Below are 27,429 nucleotides of genomic sequence, written 5' to 3' on the forward strand. Positions count from 1 at the left end.
CACTGCCACGTCAGGGGAGTGTCCCAAGGCGAGTCGGGCTGGGCCGGGGCCGGCCTTCCTCCTCCGCCCCCTGCCCCCGATGCCGGAGCTGCCGCGGAGGGAGGGAGCGAGCGAGCCAGCGGTGCCCGCTGCCATGGAGGCCCGGTACAACCTCAAGAGCCCGGGTAGGCGGCGGGGGTGGCGGCCGCGCCTTTACGGGCTGCCCGGGCCGCTGCGGGAGGGCGAGCCCGCCTTGGGGCTGCCGCTGGTCGTGGAGGGCTCGGGGGCCGGGGCGGGGAGGAGAGGAGGGCCGGGGGCCGCGGCGCTGGGTTCCCTGCGCCGGGGCGGTGGCGGCGCTCAGCGGAGGCCGGCCGGGTTCGGTTCGCCTTCGCAGTGCGATGGCGTTGAAGCCTTCCTCCGAGCTGTAATTCGGTTCAAAACACCGTGACCGCCAAGTCTGTGTATGTCTGTGTGCCCATGCGTTTTTGGTAGTTCGTGGAAACGTACCTTTGAACGTTTAGTCAGGTGGCCGTGCCCTGTTCCCCCGGGCATCGGCTTCTCTCTGAGTGGGTGCGTGTGAGGGGACGGCTTGCCAAGGGTAACTTGGCCTGTGTGGCGTCAGTTTGTTTTGCAGAACTGTTGCTGTACCGGCTCTCTTTATTTGTGTTTGTGTTCGCATGTTTGGTTTGACACGTTTGCATGTTAAAATTCATGCCTGTAACTCCTGGGCTTTCCTTTGAATCCTTAAAGTGAGAGAGGCGCCTCGAGATGTGGAGAAGCAGCGCTGGAAGGGCAAGTTTTGATTCCTAGGAAGCAAGCAGTGGACAGGCCATGTCCCGCGTGTGGCTGTGTTGGAGCAGTGGCCTCTGACCGGCTGTGCCAGGGCTTCACCTCCTGGGAGCTGCTGGCACAGCCAGAGGCCTGACACTGCCGAAACAAAACCTCTTCCGCAGCTTGTGAGGGCTGCTAGGGTTGGTTGTGTGTGAGTTGCTGTCCTGCCCCTGCTTTCCCCTAACCGGCTGTTGAGAAATAGGATTTTCAGCTTCATGTTATTGTGGTGAATAGTGGCTTTATTTTTTAATCATGTAACCAGCATGAGAGGTGGGGAGAAACCGAATGTTACAATGACTTGTACCTTACAAATGTCGGTGACACGCTTGTTTTTACAAACATATCTTATGCGGATGATGTGTCTATTGCTAAATTATGTCACTTAGCCTCACACCCAAGTTGCATAACTGAAAGATAAGAAGGATCACTAAGCAAATGATGAACTTCTTGTCATTTTAAATATCAGGAATACTTTTTTTTAGGGGGATGTGCAGGATATGTGGCATATGTGAATTTACAAGGCCACACAAACATGCTCACTGCTTGTGGTTCGCCACGTCATGGGAAACAGTGGTGGTGTGGTGTATGACAAGCACCTGGGATCTGGGTGGAGAGTACAAATATTTGTGGCTTAATTTAGAAATGTTCTTCCCCGTTGTTGTTACATGTCCCCTCTATATTCAAGAGAAAATTACCTTTACTGGAATTGATTTTCAGCACCTGTTGGTGCTGAAGACCAGCTGGAACCAGCTGTTTCATGGCGAAATGAATTTTATGTGGCAAAAATAAATAATTCATACAGTGGCTTAATATTATTTCTCCAAATTAATCATGTTCAGTCGCATATTAATATATTAAACTATTTCTTTCCACATAGATAGTGAAAGTTTGTAAAGTATATAAATAACTTTTAAAATTTCTTATAATTGTTTAAAATATTGATTTCAATAGTCGAGATGTATGAAATCATTCACTGAACAGATGGGCAAAAAGGTGTTGAATAAATATAAACAAAAATATTTTAAATAAATATTGTTTCTTTAACAGTTGTCCATTAAAATGAGTTGACAGTAATTATGTATAGCCACTGCTTTTGGTCTGGCACTTTGCTTGCTAGCCAGGTAGATAAGCATATGCAATTACTTAATATTTATTTGTATGTTTTACAAATTCATGTCTCGTTCCAGTTACACGTGCAGTTTAGTGGTGGTATCTTACTCTTGCCATTCAACTGAAGGCTTACGATGGAACTGTAAATTATTCTAATGTTAAGGTGGTTTTAGTTAATGTAAATGCACGAAAATACATAAAAAGAAGTCCACCATATTTTCTGTTTCAAGGGGTTGTGTCATCTGTGAACTGAAGGGATTACTTTGGTAGCTGAGTCCTATAGGGCTTTAGGATGAGTAGCTGTCTTTGTTCCTCTTGTTGCTTTGCCTTTCATAGAGGAAGAACCAAGCTAACCTTTAGGTCAGCTTTAGGGATTTGGAACATGCTGTCTTGAGCCAGAGTGGAAAAAGTAATCGTTTTATACCTGTACAAGAGGCTTCTAATGTTGAAATCTGCTTTTGGAGTTGAGCAAACTGCAAACGGTGAATTCGTCTGGTCAGTAGTTTTTAAAAGGGCAGAACCTACTAACCCTTGTAGTATAAGTTGCTTTAATGTAATGTTATAGATGAAGACACATTTTAAATAGGAGAATATTGTTAAAAGAAACATGTGCCTTTATTGATTTATTATTTTCAGCACAATTCTGCTATAGAGTTATGAAGGAGCTTAAGTTCATCTGTGGTTAATACCCGGATCACTCATCTGTGAATGTGCTAGACCAGACTGATGAATGGGGATCAGTTAGGCTCTCCATTGCCATATTTTTTGTGTGCTCTCAAGCAGACCACAGAAGAGCAACATTGCTACACATCTTTGTCCTGCTGCTGATTGCTGCTAGGCAATGTGTTCATCTTCTTCCTTATCCCTGTTTCTACAGCTAAATAGTTCATCCCAACGTGTCTGAAAGATGGTAACTCTGCACAGCACAAAGCAAGTTGTTCCCCTGCACACCACATCTCTGTTGATGTGAGGCAGTGCAGCTCTGGCCTCTCTGGGTTTGTCATTGGTACACGCCATGGCCAGTGCAGGTCTGGAATAGCCAAGCAGCTTCTGTCACCCTCTGTAAGAGCAAGGAGCCATGGGGGCATTCACCTGATGCTGATTTTTCAAGCTGCCTATGAACTTGAGTTTCTTTTTTATTTCTGCCAAAAAAGACCATTAATTTTCGAAGGGATAAAATTTCACACTGACACTTCAGGCTTCTTTGTATTGCTTCAATAAGGCAAAGTATTGTAAGCTTCATATTTTTATGTGTATTTTTTGCAGTTGTAAATGGTTGTATTTTCTGTTGTAGGATTTCGGAATGGATTAGTCAACGTATATCAGTCTGCTACCACATAGCTGATAAACCTCTCCCATCAATATTAAAGCTCAGCTGACTAAAGTACAGACTTCATCCTCTTCATGCCTCAGGAACATCCCTATTTTTTGAAATTTATAAGAGAGCTATTTGGAATAATCTCTTTACGGTTTTTTTTTTTTTCCCCAAAGAGCTGTGACTCTTAGTCTGCTATGAGATCAGACAGTAAATCTTGTAGTTACTGCTCTTGTAGTGACAGTGTCTCGTTTTTGTGTAGGCTGTGACCAGGCGTCTGAGTATTAGCACAGACACTTGAAGAATTCCGAACAGCTCCTTACAGTGCCTCAGAGAGAGCCCACAAACAACTGTGCCTTTTAGTTTTTTGGGGGGCAGAGTTTGTCTTGCTTTCAACTGACCACCTGATGGAGAATTTGATTAGTGAGGGTACTGAAGGCCTAGGAAGAGCACATGGAGGGAGGCATGGCATACTGTCGTGCATTTGTTGCTCAGGGGCACTGCTTTGGGATCCTGGAGGCTTAGGGAACATAATAATGCTGAGATTGTGATCCTCTTAGCTGTCATCTTCAATATGATTGCCACTTTTCCTGTAAACTGTACTTCTTTCTCCACTGCCTATTTTGTACAAGTAAGTGTTCTGTGCCAACAAGTATGCGTCAGTTCTTTGTGAACAAAACAGAGGTAATTGGAAATAGCCAGTAGCTGTTGTGCTGCTTAGTACCTTCCCTGTATGAAATAAGGATAGATTGTTTAAAAATAAAAATTTGAGCAGATGTTAAAAATTTATTAAGGCTGAAGACATTGTTTGATCTTGGCATGTTCAACAAGCACCTTGAATTTTGTAAGTTTTACCTCCCTTTGTGTTGACTGAACAGTTGTTTTCAATTTTAACTACAAGAGGAGTACTGTACTTCCTGCTGCCTTGAGGGAAATGAGCACTAAAGGTTGGCTGTTTCTGAGGGTGAGAGGAAAACAAGACAAGACTAATTAAAAGTTTTTTAGGTTTTTTTATAATTGTTAATACTTTATATGAGTGCAGGAAGTGTGTTAGTCATGTGAAAGAATGTACATGAGGCTGTGAAGATGTAAAGCAGCTCTTCAGGATGCTTATAGGTCTTCAGAAGAGATTTATCGAGACCCTGAGGATGGAAAACAGCTGGCCTGTTTCTTGGCAAGTAATGTTTCCATTTGTTTTGTAGCAGAAAAGGGAACTGCTAAAGGAATGTCCTGGTCTTGGCTGGGATTGAGTCAATTTTCTTCCTAGTAGCTGGTTCAGTGCTGTGTTTTGGATTTATTTCTGTTATTTTTAGTTCACCAATGATCACACATCATTCACAGGTTCTAAGCTGTCCAGGAGAATCACAGCCACAAGGTGACACATAGGTTCTAGTGACACTGTGCAGCTTGCTGTGAACCTGTTAGAGTTGCTATATGTTTAGATTTAATAAACCATTCTCTAGAGAGTACAGCAAAAAACAAAATACCATTGAAAAAATACCATTTTCCATATCAAAGAGCTATTGTGACTTTTTTCTTTAAATGTTTTCTTACTTCCGTCAGTGACCACATCATTTAAAGTGGGGTTCTTCTTTTTACTTAAAATGTCAAAGCTTGTCCAGTATTGTCATTTTACAAGAAATCTTAGGTACTTTACACATAAACTTAATCCTGATGGGTTTTTTTCATGATGTGATCCATTCTTTATGCAGTGGAACTACTGACAGTGTGATTCACTGTTATTTTTCCCCTTACAAGAAATTTAAACATTACCTTTAGTAAATGAGATTTTCTTTTAAATGCCAATGCAGTTTGGGTTCCCAGGAGCTTTGGGCTGCTGTGGGGACTGGTGATTCAGCAGGTGATTCTGCACTGTGACCTCTGGTGTCACTTGATGGTTACACCGGCTGTGGGTCAGGCACTCTTGGCTCAATGGTCGGGTATAGAGTGGAGATGGGAAGAAAACAAAGCCAGCTGGATTTAAGAAGACCTTTCCAAAATGTCATTCATGACACATGCATGTAACTGAAGGGATTTGATGCTTGTCTCAAAGGGTTTATGTGATCTAGTTTAAAATTCTTTTTATATTACTATTTTCTAATATTTTTCCTAATTGTAGATAATAGCCTAATTAATAGAAAAACACGTAACAAAGATGAGTTGTGTTTTACTAGTCACTTAAATGGATTGAGTAGTTATAAAAGTTTCTCTGAGATGAAGGGTTTTATGAGAGTTTTACTTTCATTGGAAAACCTGTGTTCAATAAATAAATTGCATCCTTACTTGTGCTGTTTTAGTCAGTGGAGTCATAGGGAAAAAGTTATTACTTCTTTTGTATTTCTCCTGAATAGACCTCTAAATCTTGCTTAAAGTGAAAAAAAAATAATAATAGCAGCCATAAATAAAAAGGTAGGAAACATTTGCCAAAGCAGTAAAAGCTGTCAGGTTGTTTTATTTTTCTTTTCCCAGCTTAGATAAGTCAACTTGAAAGATTGAGAGATCTCTAGCTTTATGCCAACTATTCTGGATTCTATTATTTATCTGTTCATTATGTACTTTCTTTTTCAAACAGTAGAACTGAAATTTCAAACGGAAGTTTGAGACTTCATTTCAGAATCTAAAGGTTGCTGTACGTTTGAGGAAGATACTGTCATGCACAAGTGCACAACCACCTTCTTTTTTTTTTTTTAATAAAAAAAGGCATAATGATTTACTAAGAAGACCCCAGTGATGTTCAAATCCTGTCATCCCTTTAAGCAGTTACACTGATGTTTACAAAGACTGATCACTTGTGCTTTCTTTGTCCAGAAGGTTTCCCCATCCATTAGGTGCATCCCACTTGTCTGGTTGCCTGCATAGCAGGAGTGCTTGAATGTGACCTGCAGATACAATCAAAAGAAACACTTGTGTGAACTGAAGTTTCAGGGTAGCTTGAAGTAAATGATGATGAAAGTGGAATTTGATGGGATGTCGATTTTGGAATCATATATGCATATATTGTACAAATTTTGCTCACTAATTGTTATTTCAATACCACTCAATCCTAAAGCAAACTGGTGGCTTTAAATTCAGAAATTTTTGCTAAGTTCAGTGTAACACAAGAGGCAGACTGTCACGTAGAGCCTCTGACCTGTAGTATTTTGTCTTTTCCTCCACAAAACAGTAGAGAGCTCCCACACCTTCTGCTTGGTGGGAACTCTACTGTAATCTCTAGTCCAGAAACTTAATTTCCTCAGGATTTAATTTTGATGAACATTGATAAAGTGTTGCTAGCGTATCTGTGAAAGTGTGGTTATTTTTTACATTGATGGTTATGTCACATTAAAAAATAAATTGATTATTTTGTTTCTAAAATATGTCTTAGACAAATTCAATGTCTTGACTTTCCTTATTTTTGGCTGAATTAACTATACTCTTTGACTTTATTGACAGTCTGCCATTCTTTATTTGAAATGGGCCCAAACCATTCTGATTTTTCAGATTTGCCATTGCCAAATGTTTACTGGGTGACTCAGTGTGACTTATGTGGGTTGAAATACCATGACTTGTTGCAGAAATACCAGACTTTGTGAATTACACTTGTTTCTTCCACTGCAGTTTTTGGTAGCCAAGGGAGAAACTGTTTCATGAATACTGCAGCAGTGCTTAAAGAAGAAACAAATTTCATGCTTTCTTCACTGGATTACACGTTCTCAGAATGAACCTTTACTGCTCCAGGCTTTTTTGTGCAGCCTCTCAGATGGTGTTTTTCAGCAATGTGGGAAGAGAAACACAAAACGGTTTGGGTTGGCAGTGGTCTTTAAAGGTCATCTAGTTCATCTTCCTGCCTCAGGCAGGGACACCTTCTGCTAGATCACAGCTCAAAGCTCTGTCCAACCTGACCTTCAGTGCTTCCAGGGATGAGGCATCCACAGCTTCTCTGGGCAACTTGTTCCACTGTCTCATTGCCCTCAGTGTAGAGAATTCCGTCTGTATGTCCAATCTAAGCCTACTCTCTTTGAGTTTAAAGCCATTTACTTCTGTGTGTCACTAGAGGCTGTGGTAAAAAGTTACTTCTTTCTGAGAAGCATCTTCTAGGTATTGAAAGGTCACAGTAAAATCTCCCCGGAGCCTTTTCTTCAGGCTGAACAACACCAGCTGTCAGCCTTTCTGCATACACAATGGCGGCTTAGAATCATGGAATAATAGAAAGGCTTGGGTTGGAAGGCACCAAGATCACCTGCTTCCAACCCCTGTGCCATGGCCAGGGATACCTTTCACTAGACCAAGTTGCTCAGAGCTCTGTCCAGCTTGGCCCTGGAACACTTCCAGGGATGAGGTATTCACAACCTCACTGGATAACTTGTTCCAGCACCTCACCATCCTCACTTGAAAGAAAGTCTTCCTAATATCTAATTTAAATCTACTGTCTTTCAGTTTGAAACTATTCTCCCTGTCTTTTTGCTACATGCTCTTATAAAAGTCCCTCTCCCATGTTTCTTGCAGGCTCTTTTCAGGTATTGGAACACTGAAGTGAGGTCACCTGATAGTCTTTTAAGATATTCTGGGTTGCTTAATACTGAAAACTTCTTATAAGCAAATTATCTCTATGATATATGAGAGCTAAATTAGGTTTTACTGTGTTTCATGCCCTGGTAGTGGAATGGTATTATGCTCTAATAGCTTTCCCTTGGTGAACATGGGTGACTGCACATGATGCTGGTATGGGGGAAAGTATTTATTTTGTGTCTTGATCCCTCAGCTGGGAAATCCCAGTAATAGTTGTCTGCCATGTCTTTATTATTCCATGACTACTCTGTCTTTATTAGGTTTTGTTACATACATTCTCAGTTTTCTCATGGTCACCATTCTGCTTCATGGGGTGTTCACTCCTGAATTAGCTCATCCTGGTGCATGCCACTCTTCTTCTAAAGGCAAGTGTTCAGCCTTGCTGGCTGTGAAGCAGTGCTGGGTCCAAAGCCTTTTCTGGTCTAGACTGGTTTTCTCTTTATTCTTCTCTAATGAACTGGTAAACCGTAATGAAGAGGAAACAAACTGTTACTCAGCAGAGCCTGAATGCTGCTAGCTGGGACGTGACCTGGTGGGATCTGTAGGATGTTTAATTGACACCTCCCTGTGGCAGTGGCAGCAGCATAACTGAGGTAACTGGCAGCAGGAAATTTCCACGTAATCAGTTTTCTGTTTGGGTTGTAAAAAGTGAAATTCTCAAACTTTGAGCCATTGTTTATAGCTGTCCAAAAGTGTGAAGAAGGAAAATAACTTCTCACAGTAGATTTGAAGGAAAATTCCTCTGCAGGGAGGTTAGAATTTTTTGTTAGACATTAACGTATGGTGCACATGAGGGCAGTAGAAGTGATGAAACAGAGCTTGCAAAAGTGGTCACAAGAAGAAGATGTAGAAAATACAGATGATGCTGGTATTTCTGAAGTGGAAGGTTGGAGAGGTTACTAATATCTATCCTGAAGTTTTGATAGAAAAATAGCTGGGCGTTCACACTCAGTGGCAGGTTCCAACTGCAGAGGCCCTGGGTAAATTTTTCTGGTTGAGCATATATATGTGTTTTCAAATCTAATATAAAACTTCATCTCCTCTTACTGTTGATGTGTTGATTTCTCTCAAATATTACTGTGACCTCCCTTAGGTCAGCTAAGGGAGTAATCATGTAATTGTCATGGGAAGTGTCAGGATAAAGCTTTTCAGCAGTTGTTATAGATGCACATGATGTCCTGTATCATAAAATATTGAGATTGTTAGCTATGTAAATCTTGTAGTCTGAAACTGTTAATGATATGTATGTTTTTCCTCCTGTCTGGTGCATTTACTGATATAAAACTACTTTAGTCCTAGTGTTCAGTGTTGAGAAACTCTGTGACCATGTACATATTTTTCATACCTTTATGCTTGTATAACCCATTTAAAGGATATTCATCTTAAGTAATTATATAGTGTCTTGAATTATGAACTCCACTGAAGAAGCTGGAATATGCTGGAGAAGATTAGTTAGCTGAAAAGAGTTCTTCAGGAAATGTTTTATGTATTTTTCTATGCAATGCGTACTAAGTTATTTTCCTCATTTTCATGTCTTATGCTTTCTTTTTTTTTCAGCTGTCAAACGTTTGATGAAAGAGGCTGCAGAACTGAAGGATCCTACAGATCATTATCATGCACAGCCTTTGGAGGTTTGTTTCTCTATGTTTGCGAGAGCTTGTAATTAGGCAGTTTTATTCATATATACTCTTAATTAATATATACTTCTCTAAAATGCATATATATTTAAAATATATGTATTTAAATGAAAGCAAACAGATTTTTTTTTCCCTATGATGGAAATCAGCAGCAGAATTCAACTTCAATGGTCTTGTAGTTCCAGGTTATTGGTGAAAGTAATTAATAACAGTTTTACATTGCACCTAAGTAGTTTTATAGCATGGGTGTGTTTACTCGCCCATCTCCTTCCAAAGGCTACGGAAATACTTAATATTTAAGTCAAGCTTTTTATACCCAAACGTGAAATCTGGCTCAGTTGCTGAGTTGCTCACTGAAACACTTAACCTAAGGTGATCTCTGAGGATTGCTGTTTTGCATTTAAGAAAACCTGTCAAAAACATAAATGTGTGCAATTCTGGATGCATTGTAAGAGAGAGGGATTTCACGTAAGGAGTGGCTTCTTGTCTAAACACCCGGTTAAGTTTTTTGCCTGAGAGGACAATGAAGTTCTGGTGGTTAGAAGCTTAAACAGAAAATCCTTCTGATTTCACTGGATCAATTTAAAAAGGCAGTGTTCTGTGGTATTCAGTTGGGAGGTTTGATTTTTAGCTCTTTTCAGAAATGACTAACACTCTTAATATGCTCATATAATAATGTATGTTCCTAGGTGTTATAAAATATTCCTTGTTGTCTACTAGTTTTTATCTATAGCTTGTTTCTCCTTCTTTTGGTGAAACGAGAGGTTCAATTCTTGCTATCATTTATAACCTACATGAAGATCTTATTTCTGAATTAGAACAGTGTCTCACTGAGAAGAGAGCAGTGACAGATGACAGAAAATGCTGGAAGTCTTCACAGTTATCTCCTGTACTTAAAAAACTGTAACTAGGTGGGCCGTCCCAATGCTGTAATGCCAGTGTTTAGCATTAGCTAAGGGATCTCATTCACTGACAGCAAGCTTCATTTAGGCTCCTGTCCTAACAGTAGGAGTTGTTCTCCTACTTTAGGAAGTTGTTGGCAGCACAAGTTCTGATATATAAAACCCAGATTGAAAGACCAATGAAACAATGTTTAAACAGAAGTTATTTATATGTCCAATGATGATAAAACTCTAGATTTATTTCAAAGTGTACCTTTCAAAGTTGTGCAGTAAACCACAGTAGCTGTTTCAAAATTATTGGTGGAGGAGGGAGAATAGGAATTCTCTGGGGTGTGAGTCAAATCCCTGTGTTGACGTGGGCACAAAAGAAGCTTTGGGGAGGCTGTCATTAGTGTTCTTTCTTGGTGTAGATTTCCCCTTGGTTCTACAGAAGTTACTGTTCACTAAGGCAAAGACAGAGTTTTCTCTTAATTGACTCAGTTTCCCATCTGTTGGGTAATAAAACTCTTGTCATAATTTATATAGCTAACATAAAGAATTTGGATAATGAATTTGAGGATTTCAGTGAAATTACCAGAAACCTACAATGCTTTATCCTTAGTGCTGAGTTCTCTTAACTCTCAATTTGATTTTGGCTTCTTAAAACTTCTGCCTGTATACTGTTTCTTCAGCCTGTCCTTGTGCAAGAAAACGGCATCAAATTGTCTATTTCTGTGATTAATGCTTCTTTTTCTTTTTCTCTTTTTCCCCCTTCTTCCATTGATGGGGGCATTTTAGGATAATCTTTTTGAATGGCACTTCACTGTTAGAGGCCCTCCAGATTCAGATTTTGATGGAGGGATTTATCATGGGCGAATAGTGCTACCACCTGAATATCCCATGAAACCACCCAGCATTATTTTGCTGACGGTAAGTAAGCATGTTTACTAGTTTTTCCTTTTTATGTTATCAATTTTATCATGGGTAGAGAGAGAGAGAGATTCTTGGCATTTAGCATAATGTTATTTTTTAAGAAAGGTGGCACAGTATAGTATAATTGAAGATCCAAAGTCTTCCAAGATTAAATTGGTAATCTCTAACTGCATGGAGCTTTATGCCTAATAACTGGAAGTTTTTTCCTCCAGGAGAAGTCAGATTGCTGAACCTTCTGTTCTCCCCATGGGCCCTCTTGGTTTCAGTTGAAAACATTGCTCAGATGTAGGAAAGCAGACCTGTAGTTTGGGGCAAAGGCCTTCCTTTGTGCATAGTTTTGTAGAAGGTTTTCTTCATGCATTAATAGTCAGATGACAAAGTTCTGTGTTCAGCAAGCTGAACGACAATTTTCTGAGGTTGGCAGTAGTATAATTGTCACATATTGTTTGCATATGGAATTCTTTTGATCATGATTTTTTACGGCTTTTAGCAAAACTCGAGTTAACTTCTAGCATGTTTTATTATATTCTCCTTCTTCCTTTGAAGCCAAATGGCAGGTTTGAAGTGGGGAAGAAAATTTGTTTAAGCATCTCAGGGCATCATCCTGAAACATGGCAGCCTTCATGGAGTAGTAAGTAACAATGCCTTGAAAAATGTTACTCCGGTCAAACAACTTGTTCTTAAAACTAAAAAAAAAAAATCTCATAAAGTATGTTATAGTGGAAAAGGGGACAAATTTTGAGGATGTAAAATTATGGGAGAATTTGTCAAATGTAAAGTCATAAAAGAGTGAAATTGAATGGTTTGGAAATGATACTAAGTAAATGCCAGGGCTGAGAAACTGAGGGGTAATGGTAAGCTCTTCTTTACTTGGATACATGAGCATTAAGGATTCTCAGACGACTTAGAATATTCTTTGTGTATTTTGTTTAAAATTGTTCTTATGAAAATAAATCTTATTACTTTACTCTGTTTTTGCATGATCAGTAAGCCAGTTTGAATATTAATAGAGGGAAGTTTTCAATTCTAATGCTGTGGTTCGGAGCACTCAAGAGAAAAGATACTGTGGTCTGGATTCAGTATAACTGAATCTTCTCTAACTTTATTTTTAAAAATACTATTATCACAGAAATTGAGAGCTGGCACAGTTCATCCAAGGCAACATACTTATGTTCAAGTAATTTTAGTTTTGCTGAGTATAGTATATAAATTCTAATTCAGTTTCACGTTTAAAATATGTTAGTAAGATCTTAGGAGTTTTCTAGCAGACCACTCTTCAACTTTTGTTAAATCGCTTATATTTTTCTAAAGAGTAGAAAATACTGTGTTTCTAAGTAGTTGTAAATATCCTGTCTCTTTTCTGTGGTACTTATTTTGATGTGATATTTATTTACCAAATCTATTAGCAAAGTGTCTTGAATTGTTAAATTTCATTACTTCTATAAAACAAAGTCCAAGTACAGGTGTCAAAAGAGATGCTTCAGATGACAGCTCTTATAAGCGGTCATTAATATTTTAAGTGAGCTCTTTCCCCTATTATGATGACATAAAAGGAACAAATTCTGCAGTGCTTTGCAAAAAAGAAACTCTGAGCATGTGTACACTAAATTGCTGAATTCATATCTAATCGAAAATAGATGCGAAAAGAAGAATTCCATGTGAACCTTCTTATCTTCTTCCTCTCCCCCTGCACCCTTTCTCCCCTTCTCTCCCCCCTCCCCCACCTTTTTGTATGTTAGTTCTGCTTTATCTTTTTTCATCGTTCTTAAAGTCTGGAACATTCATCTTAATGCAACATTTTTGTGACAATTGATTTTTTTCTTCTCTTTTGGCTGGTGGCCTTTTCTTTGTTTACAACACGGTGTCAAAAGAGAATTAAGAGAGCCTTGCAGTGTACCAAAAAAGCCCCCAAACCAGTGCTTCCTGTAGGAAATTCAGACTTGGCAGAATGAAGTTTTGCAGTCAGGAACGCAGCTTTTCTGAGTGTGGAATGAGATTGCATAACTGTTGTTTCTGCCACATTGTTTATATCTGTTTTCCCGTTTTAGTAAGAACAGCTTTACTAGCCATCATTGGATTTATGCCAACCAAAGGTGAAGGAGCAATAGGATCTCTAGATTACACACCAGAAGAAAGAAGAGCTCTTGCAAAGAAGTAAGTGCTAGGTTTGTTACTGTAGGTACATTTACATTCATTCATTTTTAGGGTAATGCATTGAGTAGAAAATAAGCTACTTCAGTCTATTCTCTTGGATTTATTCCAAATAAAACAAGTTTGATGCCTTGTATATGTAGTTACTTTTTTCTCTGAATATTGTGCATATTGTGAATATTTCAGTCAAACAAAATATTTTGAGAGCACTCCGTTCCTTCTAGCATTGTGTGGTCACAGAGGTTTGTCTGAAATTCAGATTTGGAGATGTAATCAACATTGTGATACAGTACTAATTGCAGCATGGAGAGAAAGTGGGTATGATGGAATTGATAGTAAGTGGGGGAGAAAACAACCAAAATAATAAAGTATAATTGTCTTCAAGTAAATAGTAATGAAATTATTTCAAAATTCTGAAGGAACTTCTTCTAAATGATCGTTAGGAAATTAATTGAAGATTAGCTTTGTGACTATGATGAAATTATTAGATTAGTGGACACAGGGAAGGCAGTGGGTGTTGTTTATAGGGACTTTAGCAAGGCTTTTGGTGTCCTTTCCTTATCCTCAGTCATGAAGTAAAGCCTAGGTAGGTGGGGACAGTAGAAGGTGGATTAAGAACTGGCTGAGTTGGCTCAAAGGATTGTGAGAAGCAATACAAAATCCAGCTGCAGGCTGGTCACTGTTGGTGTATTCCTGGTGTCAGTACTGGGGCTAGTGCTATTCATTAATTAATAAGCAGGATACTGGGACAGGATGCATCCTCAGCAAGTTTGCTGGTGATACAAAACTGGAAGGAGTGGCTGATACACCAGAAAGTTGTGCTGCCATCTAGAAGAGCCTCAGTGGGGTGGAGGAATGTTGGAGAAAAGTCCTGCACCTGGAGAGGAATAGCACCAGCTGACTAGAAGGGAGCTTGGAAGGGAAGATTCTGGTGATCATTAAGCTGATAATGAGGCATCAGTGTGCCCTTGCAGCAAGGAAGGCTGATGGTGTCCTGGGTTGCATGAAGAGGAGCATTGCCAGCAGGTCAAGGGAAGTGATTCTGTTTCAGTAGTCAGCACTGGTGAGACATCAGGAGTGCTGGGTTCAGGTGGAGCTGTGACCAGGTCAGAGTACAAGGAAGATAAGGATGTCCTGGAGCAAATTCAGTGCAGTGCCACAAAGGTAACTGAGGGGCTGGAACATGTTTCATACATGGAGATAGTAAAAGAGCTGGGACTGTTCAGCCTGGAAAAGAGGAGGTTTGGGGAATCATATCCACGTGTTCAATTATCTGAAAGGAAGTTGTGAAAAAGGTAGAACCAGGCTCTTTTCAGTGGCATTCGGTAACAGGAGTGAGTCAGTGGGTGGGTTGGTCTTGATACTGTGCTGTTAAGTCTCTCTGGTTCCTCACTGGCCCTGGAGAGCCACCTGCAGTGTGCCTTATGGAGGGATGATGTGGGAAGGTCATGTTCTCCAAGAAGCTGAAATTCCTGGATTGGAGGTGCAAGCTCAGGGATCCAATATAACATTTGTAATACTAGTTAAATCTTTATAATTTTTATTTGCTGCAGATACAAATATTTTAATTGTAAGAAATTATTAATAAAGTATAAATAATAGTGATATTTAATTCAGTTGTTAATACTTTCCCAAATGAGAGAATTTGTGTTAGTAATGTAGATAATTCTCAACGTATTATTTCAAGGTAGTGTGATTTGAGGCAGAGGGAAGTACTTCTAAGCTACTGGCCTTAACACTACTTGTCTTTCTGTGGATTGTTCTGCAAATAGTTTATTTAAACAAGCACACAGGAACATGCTATTCTGAGCTATGTCATTTGTGGGCAGGTCACAAGACTTCTGTTGTGAAATGTGTGGCACATCAATGAAGACAGCCCTCTTACCACTGACATCTGGAAGCGTGTCAAGCCAGGCGGACAAGGAGGCTAAAGAACTTGCCAGACAAATTAGCTTCAAGGTAAAGTCACTGTTTAAACTTTCATCTCCGTTGTATAGAATTAGAAAAAAAACAATACTGAGTGAGGAAGAACCTGTAAATCACAGAAACATTCTTCATTTCAGAAAACCTTCATCAATTGCTATGTAGAAGCCTGTTTTCCCAGTATAGTCTGAAAGAGAAAAATAATGGATCTCTTGAAATTTGCCAGTTAATAAGTTGTGCATCTCAAGCAGTGATTGATAAGTTTCAATTTCAGTGACCACTGTGGTAAAAACTGTCTATGTTGCTTTTACTTCCACGTTTTCAGACACTAATAACTTGATTAAATTCTCCTAAAGACTAAAGAATTAGTCTTATCGTAAAAGTGTGAGGAAAGTTTGGGCAAAGCTAACCTAAATTTTTTACCTTTGTGACTTTTTTTTTTCCTTTTGGCTTATGGAAGGAATAAAACATATTACTACTGAAAAATGGTTGCAAATTCTTTTGAACTACTCTGCTACTATCTGAAGATACTGAAAGTTGAACTCTGGTATGGAAGTTGCTGAGACCGAAAAATGTGTTCTCTAGCTTGTGTTTCAGTGAAAGCAAGGTTTGTTTAGACAAATACATTCCTTAGAGAATTGCATGTCTTGCATGCACAGTGTTGTTTTTCACTGGGTTTTCCACTAAACTCTTAAATAAAAAGCCACTAAGGAAGACTTCTGTGCATGAGGGCAGGGAACTGCAGTTGTATTATGATAACGTGGCATTAGTGTAGAACACATCCTCACTAACGTCAGGGCTGCCAATATGTCCCCTTTTATCACTCATGTTCTTCTAATAGTGTCCTAAAGGCTACTTTTACTTTTTTTGTGTGTGCCATGAAAGTAAAGATTGTCTTCTTCTGAGCATTCCTGCCAGGTTTGCAGGACATGCCTGTTCTTTGCCGTAATGCTTATAAGTATCTCCAAATATTTTTGCAAAAATGAGAAAAACATTTTCTCATGTTTAAAGGGACGGAGTTTTAAAGCTGAGTTACTTGGAGAAACAGTGGATTGCCTTTTCCTGGCTGTTTTACAATATGTAAGGGTTTAAAATTGTAGGATTGATTTTTACTTAAGAATTGCTAATCTTCATCAAAGAAATTCTAGAAATATCAGAGTTCGATTTTGAGTTTCTTTTGTGAGAGAGAACTCATAATTTATATTTCATACCTTTTCCAGTTTTAAAGTTAAACTCTTCAAAGTCTTTAAATCAGTCTTTAAAGAATATTGGTGCTTTCCATGTATTTATATGCTTGACATCACCTCCTAAGAACAAGCACCTGTCAGTCTTAGGTTTCTACAGCCTTTTATCATCCATTGTGGTATGTTTTTGTTTTTTTAATAAGGTAAATCAGTTCTGTCCTCTTTTTGCATCTTTCTTCCCTTCTCAAATCAAATTTTAGGGGTTGGGATTTTTTAAGCTTCCTACTTCTCTGCTTTGCTTGTCTTTCTTATCTGTTGTTAGGCAGATGTGTTCAATTGATGTATTTATAATAAACTAATAGTATGAATTACTAGCAAAATAAAGATGTTTTTAATCATTTGGATACATTTCATGTCAATTTATGGGGTAAGATGTAACATCTGATTGCTGATGAGTGTGTAATTTGAGAGAGTCTCTCTAGTAGCAGACATACTATCAACCTCTGCATTAGCTTCAGCCTTAAATAAGAGATTCATTAACTATGTGTAGATGATCCCAGGGTTCTTGTGTTTCTTACCAGCTTTAAACAAGATGGTCACTTTTTAAAAAGCCCCTTGTGTGGTATTGAGGAGGGGGAAAAAACCCTAACACATCTTCTCATTACGGTTTTCCTGCTTCTGTGGGCATCCACCTTTGTTCCTGTCTGTTTTAATAGTAAATTATATTTTGTATCAGTTTTATATTGACTTCCAAATAGTTTTCTGCACTTTAGGTGTTACATAGCAAAAATTCCATTTTGCTTTAAAAAAAACAAAAAAGGGAAAAAAATTACTAATAACATATGCATCACTGTAAAACAGTATGGTTTGCCTTCATGTTGCCATCACAAGGCGTATTTTGCAGTAAAATTAATTCTCTCCTCACCCTCATTATTATGTTTAAATATGTTGGTCATCTTTTGAATGTTAGTCTCACTTCAGTCTAGATGCTAGACTTAGTGCTTTCATAAACTGAAGTAAATCAAATGCACATTTGGTACTGCTTTATAGAGATTAACAGTAAAGATGAAATAAGCTTATCTTAGAAGAAGCAAGAGTTTGGAAATCAGTACTCACAGGTTCTGGGGAACTTATGATTGGATATAGGAAAGAAAGATTCACCCCAAGGGTTGTCAAATGCTGGAGCAGACTACCCAGAGAGACTCTGGAACCCCCAGCTTTGGAGATGCTCAAAACTTGTCTGGACATCACTCTAGAGAGAGTTGGACCAGGGATATCTAGAGGTCCATTCCAGTCTAAATGTTTCATAATTCTATGTTGCTTTGTTGATCCATATTTGAATTATAACTTTTCCTGTCTAATATTACAGTTCATAATAGTCAAGTGCAAAGGGCAAGCAGTTTTGTCAGATTCTAAGTTTTCAAATGTGAAATCCATCTCCGGATTGTTTTGATGCCGTATTTTTTGGATTCTCTTGAGGTAATACACATAAAGAAACAGAGAACTTAATTTCCTCACACTAAATAGTATAATGCAAGACTATTATGCTATGCTCTTATCAGTTTGTTATCACTGTAACTGGTTGCTTTTTAATACACTGTTTGTATTTCTTGCTACTACTACCACCACTACTTATGTCTGCATTTGAAGACAGTCACTAGATTTGAAGTTGTCATCTTTGTAATAAATTGGGATCTAGACACATGACTTGGGAGGTAACTTGCTTACTGATAAAAATTGATCTGGTCATGACTTCTTGTTTTTTGACATGTAAATTTTAAAAGTATTTCAGTTCAGCACTATGTATGTCCTTTTCCATTCCCAAGAGATTTTTGCTGGCATATATACTGGGGTTTGTGTCATTCTACATGTCCCTACTGATCTCTTGTCTCAGATTTCCTAAGCATGAAACCTAAATTATGGAAAATATTGCACAGTAGGCATTTTGTAAATGTGTATGAAAGCAGTCTTACAAGACTTGTATTTTTTTCTTTTACTCTGTGCTGAAATTTAAATACTGGACACTGGTATGCATATGCATATCCAGTGTAGTGTCATGCATATATGCCCACTCTGTCTGTGGCAACTTTGGTACTGAAACTAGTATCACCACATTACAGTGGTAGTCACAAGAGGCTCCTTACTGCTGTGGGGGAACAGGGTGTGCTGCTTCACCTGTATCAAGAGTAGGTCAGCACTGTCTTAAGGACATGCAAAACAAAAGTTAAAAATGGTGTTATTCTGGCATAATGTCCTGGATCTTCTAAAGAATTTTATTTTTTGCTCTCTACATGGGTGCTTTTTTTGAATGCTGTATTTTTTATGTGCAAAAAAATTGCTTTTTAAGCCGTTGTTTGCACATTTGCAGTCTTATTTTTAAACAATGGAAATTTCTTAAACTTGTTGCTGTGTGATTGAAATGCAGCTTGCACACCTGATTATTACATTTTGGTAAGCCTCACACTCTCTTCAACTAAATACACATTCCAAAATAAGCCAAATTGTTTTGGAGCAATTTTGGTGTAGTCTGTGAAGTGTACCTATGTGCTTCTTGTAGGCAGAGGTCAATTCATCCAGGAGGTCTGATGCTGGACCCTCAAACACATCAGGACTGAACCACTCTGCTGCTTCACGTGAGCCCCAGCAGGATGGTGCAGCTAGAGCATTCCCAGATCCAGCAAGTGCAACGGTAGGACCCATCTTTGAGCTTTATTTGGCATAGTCTGAACATGAAATTGTTCCTCCTAAGCTGATTGGAGTCCTGATTAAAGTATGTAATTCACATATTTATTCTGGAACTCCTGAATACTTTTATATAAAATCTATTAGCAAATAATATGCTGAATCATTTTTACAAATAGCCACCTCTGCTTTCCCTTCCTTCTCTTAAAACAATAAATAATGTTTTTTAGCAGTAGTTCTTCCCAGTGTTTCCTTTAATTACATTAAATGTTCATTAAAACTTTATGGTGTCTGAAGCACTACAATTTACCATCTGCATAATGTAGCACAGGTTTTTTCTACAGAATTCTTAGCCAGAGGCAAAAAATGTTTCAGTGATAACCTGTGGCTTTTAAATATTAATCAATACTATCTTCTTGGGTTTTATAACCTCTTAAGTAAGTCTAAAATATTCTTACCATTTGAAGTATGACATTTATATTTTAATACTGTTAGGTGTAGGGATTACATAAAGGTTTTTGAAGTGACTGAGGTCTGGTGATGGGCCAAGGCCGCTGCTGTTAAAACTGTTGCAAATGCAGTCTAAATTCACTGATAAATTGCAGGCAAATCCCAGCTAAGCTGCCTTTTTTGGAGAAGATGGGGCTACAGATTGCCAACACACAACAGATGTTATTGGACGTGTTGTAGGTTTTTTAACCAAAGTATTTTCAAGCTATGTAGAAATATAAACATGCTAATAGCATGCTTTTTTCCCTCACAATAAGGATTTTTCCAGATTGTTCAGGATTTAATAAACCATTTTATTATATTCTTCTTATTGCAAATCCTGGCTAATATAGTAGAAAGAGCTGACACACCAAGGCATTGCTGGCATTTTCTTGAGGAGAGAGACTTTTTAAATGAATCACATTTTTAAGAAAACTTTTTATCAATTATACTGATTTAGTAATTATGATTAATTTAATTTCGTGAAGATCAGTTCCATGGGAAATAAGACCTTTAAACATATAAATGTATGTAAAAATATTCATACATGTGATTAACTGTAAATGATAAATGGGTTCATGTTTTAGGGAGTCGAACTAATGTTCAGGATTGTTAGTTTTAGTTTGTACCAACACCTGTTTCTGAGCTGTCACATTTTGTGTGTTAGGAATTATCTGGAGCCATTCAGTAGTGGGAAATAGCAACACAGTGGAAGAAAGAAATGTGTAACAGGAAAGACTATTTTAAACAATTAGAGCTTGCTATTTTTGTGTTATTCATGTGAAAGGTAATAGAAATCTTTTCAAAGTAGGGCACTCTGGGCCTTGATCTGCTTAGAGGTGTGAAAGAATACCCATGCAAACCTCAGATTTTTTCTACTCAGCTGGGTTTCTTGCATGTGTAAAATCCGTTTATTGAGTTCTTGTTGTGTAAAGACCTAATTCTGCCTTACTAGGTTGTATTAGATGTGGACAATACCAGAACATACTATTCTCTTTGTGGATAAAATGTTTGCCACTTACTCTACAAATGTGTACTTAATTAAAAGCTATTGTAGAAAATTTGCTGGGTTTACTGTCTTTGAGAGTAAAAAGGGGAGAGGTAGGGCCAGTGCTGAATTCTTGTATTAACTTGTGTAATTCCTTCTGATACAATAGATTAATGTCTCTTACTCTGAAGCCATGGAACCTATTGTCTTTCTAGACAATACAGAGGTGAATACTAGAAGTAATGATGCAGAAAATATTGAGTGTTACCTTTCTTCTGCTCCTAGAACAGTTGTAGCCAGTCTTCATTAAAGACACAGTGGTAAACAGGTGCTAAGGAAAGGGTCATCTCTACGTGAAGGTGAAGGAATCTGTAGACTGTGTTTTATTATGGGACTGCTTCATAGTCGAGTTTGTTCTTTCCAGCAACAGTTCTCTATTCCAAGATTTTTTTACCTTTAAGTTGCTTGAAAGGCCAGAGATTTTTGGAATGTGTTAATGGCAAGATATTTGTGAGCACAGTAATGTCCTTTCTGGGACAGGGCTAACTTAATTCTTGTGCGAAGAGCACGCTGACATGACTCTGGCATGGCATCACTTTGTGGCCATTTCTTTGTTCCATGCGGAGCCTCATTCCTGAAGAGAGAATTTTTCATTTCCATCAGAAAAAAAGATATTTTGAATTAACTCTCCCTTCAGTCAGCTTTCACCTATGGGAAGGATTATAGCCTCACTGACTAAAGAAGGTCCAAGTCTTTCAGTATTTCCATTCAGTGTATGTTTTTCAGACTTTAAAACTCAATTTGAAACTGTTGTTTATGTTTTGGCTGTCATTGTGTTGCTCAGTGCTTCAGTCTTACAGATTCTTACCCTTTGTGTAATTGCTGCATGGATGTGTTTGTGCTGTGGGAGAAGTTCACTCAGAGCTCTTGACTTTTGGGCTTTCCCTGCATGACCACATCTTCCGGATCACTTCCCTTCCTCCCCACCATCTCTTGTCTTTTTGCCAGACCAGCAGTGGTTATTCCCATTCACAGTCCTGTTAATAATGACTGGTCAGTGTTGCACATTGAGTGTTGAGTTTTAAGTGTCGGTATTATTAGAGAACATTTATCCAGCCTTTAAACAGCTGATCTTTGAAGGAAGAAAGAGGGGAGGGTATTGATTCTCATGCCAGTGAGACCTGCTTCCTAACAGAACCTGTCACAACGTTATCAAGGTTTGCCAGGTGCAAGGCAATGAGTATAACAGCATGAGAGCAAGGAAAGGAACAATGCTGCTCTGGAAAATGCTGCCATGGCAACTTGTATAAAAGGATACAGAGAACAGTCTTTAGCATTAATAAAACTAAAACAATAGCCTACCTAAGGCATTATGCAGCATTGTACTTCTGAGGAGTCTGAATCCAGTGCAGAGGACATCTCTGAATAGACTACTTCTGACAATACTGGGTTTTTTTATTATTTGTAGTAGCTGTTGATGTCTACTCAGGGCAAAGTCATGGTACATTATTCTTGTTTGAGTATTCAAAGTGCAAACAAGGTACTGCTGCTGAAAATTGGCTAGATAAAAGTAATTGCCCTGAGTATTAAGGTGAGATCCTTCCATATCTGAGCAAAACAATGTTTTTGAAGGAATATATGCTTAGGAATAGATGCTTAGATTGGACTCGGGTCCAGTGGTCAGCTACCAAAATTCCAATCACAGTCCGTGGGACTCATTACTGGAAGCTGGAGAGCATTGCAATTTACTCAACAGCAGAGGCTGCTAGGCTGCATTTCTCTGTCTTCCCCCAGACTGCACTGACCAAATCCGTGTGGATTATGGGTGTCTGAACTCCCACCACATCTGTAGCAATACATTGATATTGATTGTATTGATATGGAATGATGCCCCACCTTGGGGCTTATAACTAATGAATAAAGTTTATGTTTGATGAGCTTTATTAAGTAAGAAGGTAAAAACTGTAGTTCGGCTGCTTTAAGCCTCAGTACACCTGTTATTGAACAATATCCTAAAGTAGTGACCTGCACTGATAATAGTGGCTGGATGAAGCATTATGAGGGGTGATAAAATCGTGTAACTGAAGCCAGCTACTCTTGAGCTGATGAAGGAGGTTTCTGTCAAAAAATGAGGCTGTGCTCTGATGTATGAGATTTATAAACGCCCTTACCTTTAATCATAAGTTCTGAATGATGTATTGGTAAAAAGTGTTTCCTTTTATCTCTGTGATGTCTTAATTTCGTAATACTACAGCAACCATTTTAAATGTCTTGACAATTGAGAGTGCTTGGCCCGACTTTGATTCATTAAAAAAATAGACATTTTTCTTATTAGCCATTAAGCCATGCTGTATCAAACTTGGGCGGTTTTTTTTGCTAGAACTTGTACAGAAAAACAACTGTTTCACCTGTCCCGATTTCTGCATCTCTCCCCACACCATTAGTATAAGTGAAAGAGGCTTCAGTAACCCAGAGGATTTATATGGTTCTGAGTTTGCTGTAATTTTAAAACATCCCTTCTGATTATTTGATGCTTCTAGTATTCTGATAAAAAATTTAAAAATAATGGCCTGGAGATATAAAGGATGCTATGAATTCTGCTATCTTTCAGTAGATTGAACATGATGATATAAATTTCCTTACTTGCATTTTGTTAGACTATATAAGTTTTTGTTAGTTCTGATATATTTTACTGAAATAGCTTATCCATCAAATTGATAGTTGTTAAGATGTCCTTGGAGAAAAGTTTTCTATCAGTCCTAACAGTTTCAGAAGCTTCAGAAATAATGACATGTAGTAATATAAATAGTATGTAATCACGTGGCACATGTGTATTGTCTGTAAAGATCAGATGGTAAAGGTGGCTATAATGTAACTATTACTGAAATGTCTATTTTTAGTCTGTTAAGCCCTCATTCACATTTCCAGTATAGTTTGGCAAAAACAATGGAAATTGTGTCATGTGAGGTGTTGAGGTGTTGTGGTAGTCTAAAAATCAGCAATCTTGTTTGCTTACAAAGAGTTTAAAGACTTGCCATTATGTCAAGATGATTGTGATTTTTTTTTTTTAATACTGCAGCCCATCTGCCACTTTTGTGTTTCATAGTAATTAAGCCTTCAAACAAACAAAAAGATCTATCTGTCTATCTATATTATTTAAGATACTTTTGCACCTGGACCCAAATTTATATCGGGTCATGATCACTCCTTTCTTAGCTTTCTTCTGCATGTCCGGTAATAGTTGGCCATTGATTATGTCGGGAATCCCAAGGTGATGCATTGGCTGAGCTTTGGGTGAAGCCGTTGGTCTGCTGCTGCCACAATCCATCTATAATTTCCTCAGGAAAATAGCTTAAAGCCTTGATATTGTCAGTGAGATTTCTCTTGAATCACAGGTCTGTTCATATCAGTGTGTGACAGCTTGTTCTATTCAGAACAGGGTCTTTCTGTTTTATTTTTAAATTTAAGTTTTGCAGTATTGAGAAGATGTCTGACAGCCGGTGATAGTTACTTTTGTTAGTAAGATGATGGATTAGGAATATTTCTAGACTTTTTTTTTTTTATATCTTTAAAAACTGTTTGAAGAAGAAAAACACTGCTTATTGAATTGGTAGTTCTTGTGTCCTGAATTCATTTCTCTCCCTCTCACCTTCTGGATGAGGAATGTAGATGAATCTAGGAGCTTCATTTTTCAAAGACTTGGCTTCCCCAAGTCTTTATTTTCCTTGGCCTGAGGAGCTTTCAAGTGAGAAGCAGAATTACTGTCTTCTTCAGTGTACTGGAAATCATGACAGGCTGCTATGGTGTTCTTGGCTGTCTCTGCTGATAAAATGTATCTTTTAAAAACATTTTTCTTTGAAGCTACCCAAGCTGCTTCACTTATTTAGGCAAGACGCCTGTGTAAACAGGCAAGTAATTGCATCAATACTTCCTTGCCGATGATAAACAGTGGGAAACACTAATGATGAGGAGGTAGGAATGGAAGGCCTCTTCCCAGGGCAAAACCGACTAGGTGAAAATTTTGAATCCTTTGTCCACACAGAGAAGAGTCACAAGACTAAGTGCTATTCTTGTGGATTGTCAAACCTGATATGCAGTTGAGGGCATTCCCTATTTGGTCATATGGAAAGGTTAACTTTTATGGATATAGTAGATGAAGCAGTGCTTGAGGTTATGAATATTGTGTCTATTAAAAGGCTTTGGAAAAAAATCTAAAATGTCCAGAAATCAGTTTTACCTGATGTAATGATAATCTTTTAGAAGGAAAGGAGGAGAAAGCTAACTCTGGAAAATAGCTGCAAATTGCTTTAAGTAGGAATACCAGAAAACCTTATTTTCTGAGGACTGAAAATAAGATTTAAAAAATTAAAAACCTTCAATTTTTTCTCAGAGCTTCTTTTTTTAAAAAAACGCTTTTAAATTGAAACTTGTCAAAATGCTTATTTCTAATGACTGTGCTGTATCACTATTTTTAATATTAAACGTTGGAAGTTTGAGCATTTTAGTATTGCAAGCAGGATTAGTCTGGTGGAAGATGAGTTATCATATTTTGTAGCTCATAAGATTGAAACTTGTTTTCTTCGGCGTAAAATTCTTATGAGCAGAGCATCATTAGCCGAAGTTTATTTTTTAGTACTTGCAATGTCAGACCAAGTTTGACCAGTAGAGGGCAATAGGCAAGTGCGTGCACACGTGCTTTGCTCGGGAAGCCCTGCTGGGATCAGGTTGGTAGGTGGTTTGTGGTTAGGATTTTCGTTGTTTTTTTTTTCATGGTGGTGGTGAGAATAGATTTCTGGACCCAGCTGTCCACAGGAAGCGCTGCAGCATTGCTTAATTACAGTTCTTGGACTTCTCTCCATTCTCCTTTTGGCTTCCCCATCTTGTTTCCCTTTCAGTATAGGTGGCATTGCAAATCCTCAGAGAACTAACTATCCAGAGGATTAGTAAAGATTTCTTGAGCAGCAGAGAGCTAAAATAAATCCTAGACAAAGATATTTTAAATCTCTAACACAAATTCGGTTTGACAGACTTCCTTCAGCCTTGTCTTGTCTATAGAACTGCTGATTTTCAACTTGAAATATATTTCTATTCAGGATAACATATGGACAAAAACAACCAGCTCTAACAATCTTTTTATTGGAGACATATATTAACAGTTATCTGAAGAGTACATTTTAGTCCTTAAGGTTTTATCTCTTGCCAATCTGACATGCTGTATTGTCTGACAGCTCTCTCAACGTTTCTTTTTCAGTCTGAAGCTCAGAGTAGCAGTGCAGTGGCTGGGCAGGAGCGTCCTCCAGCTGTGTCCAGCACCACCACCTCGATGAGTCCTCGGCAGCGCCGTGCGCAGCAGCAGAGCCAGAGACGGGTCCCAACTTCAGGCGACTTCAACCGGGCACAGCAGCCGAGAGTCAACACCAACCACACGGGCTCAACTGTGCTCATTGTCCTGCTGACCTTTGCGCTGGCAGCTCTCATATTTCGCAGAATATGTTTGGCTAACGAGTATGTATTTGAGTTATAAGGTTATTTGTCCTAATAGCAGTGACTTGAATGCTTCACTGAACATTCTGTATTGGCTAAGACATGAGAACTGTTTACAAAGGTTACTTTTTGTATTTACGCTTAAATCCTTATGAATGTTTATGTACCTACAGATACATTACTTGTAAAAAAGTTGGACATGTAAACTATGAGTTTTAATGGAGTGCCCACTAGATACTTGGAGAAGCAGTGCAGTGGAATAGTAACATTAAGGCGTGTGGGATGGGCCTAAATTTGAGTAATTTATAAACTAGAAAAAGACGATTTTTAAAAAATGGTTGATTAAATTTTTTATGGGGCATAAATGCCCATGTAAGTACCCCATCTAAGTTAGTATAAGATTTGACATTGGAGAAGGAATTATAAAATGAAACACTACTATGTGTTTGTGTCTGGTGAACTCTTAATTTAGAGGGAATACGGTTTTGTAACCACTTTAACCACTTTTATTTGCCATGACACATTTCCAGAGGAAAAACACATACAAATTGGTTGTGATGCTACTTTGTGTGTGTGGAAGGGGGAAAGGATTGTGGGAGGAAAGCAGGTGCCAGAAAACTACTTGCATTATTTTGATTTTTGTTTTTTGGAAGAAAGATTGGATAATCTTTTGAAAGATTTGAATGTCCTCTTCTAGTACTTTCAACTGTATATCTTGTTTTTAAAATTTGAAGATTATGCAAAACACGTCTATTCTTGCAATAGTTATAAATATGTAATATAATTATTTACCCAGAGCTGTTGTCTTTTAATTATACCAGAAATATACATAATGTGTTGAACTGAATGTTTCATATGTGGTTTTATTTACTAAAGAAAATTTAAACCTTATTATACTTAAATTCTCAGATATATATGAACATGCTTAAGAGAAGTATTTATTACAATCCTGCTAGTAATAAAGTTTCAAGCCAGTCTTTGGGTATGTTTCAAGTATCACAAGGCAGTTTGTTTCTTGTTTGTCTGAAGGTTTTTTTGGTTGGGTTTTTGTAAGGGGGTTTCTTTTGGTTGGTTGATTGTTTTTTTTTCTTGTTTTTTTGGGGGGGGGGTTTCAGTTTGGTCTATTTTTTATTTTTTTAACCTAAAATCAATATTTTGCACCCAGTGATCTATTTATTATAAGTCCCTGGTAATATTCATGAATACTGTGAAAAGGCATATACAAGTAGTAGACCTACAATTGTTAGGGTTTTGAGAAGTTTTGTCTTTGACTGTTTAAATACTGAAGTAAAAG

General features: G+C 38.2%; 1 protein-coding gene across 2 annotated transcripts; it reads left to right on the top strand.

Annotated features, from left to right (window-relative positions):
• Positions 1-18: 18 nt before the first annotated feature.
• On the top strand, positions 19-27,131 carry UBE2J1 (ubiquitin conjugating enzyme E2 J1). Of its 2 annotated transcripts, XM_014877803.2 has the most exons (8): positions 19-164; positions 9,341-9,414; positions 11,100-11,231; positions 11,781-11,865; positions 13,283-13,388; positions 15,215-15,344; positions 19,050-19,181; positions 25,903-26,982. In XM_014877803.2, exons 1-8 carry the CDS (start codon positions 80-82, stop codon positions 26,173-26,175), a joined length of 1,017 nt encoding a protein of 338 aa, XP_014733289.1. In that variant the 5' UTR covers positions 19-79; the 3' UTR covers positions 26,176-26,982. The 2 variants fall into 2 exon arrangements, with proteins under 2 accessions (XP_014733289.1, XP_014733291.1); XM_014877805.2 differs by lacking the exon at positions 19,050-19,181 and having other exon boundaries at positions 25,903-27,131.
• The last annotated feature ends 298 nt before the right edge of the window (positions 27,132-27,429 follow it).

This window comes from Sturnus vulgaris, chromosome 3, assembly GCF_052056855.1.
Source record: "Sturnus vulgaris isolate bStuVul1 chromosome 3, bStuVul1.hap1, whole genome shotgun sequence".
NCBI lineage: Eukaryota > Metazoa > Chordata > Aves > Passeriformes > Sturnidae > Sturnus > Sturnus vulgaris.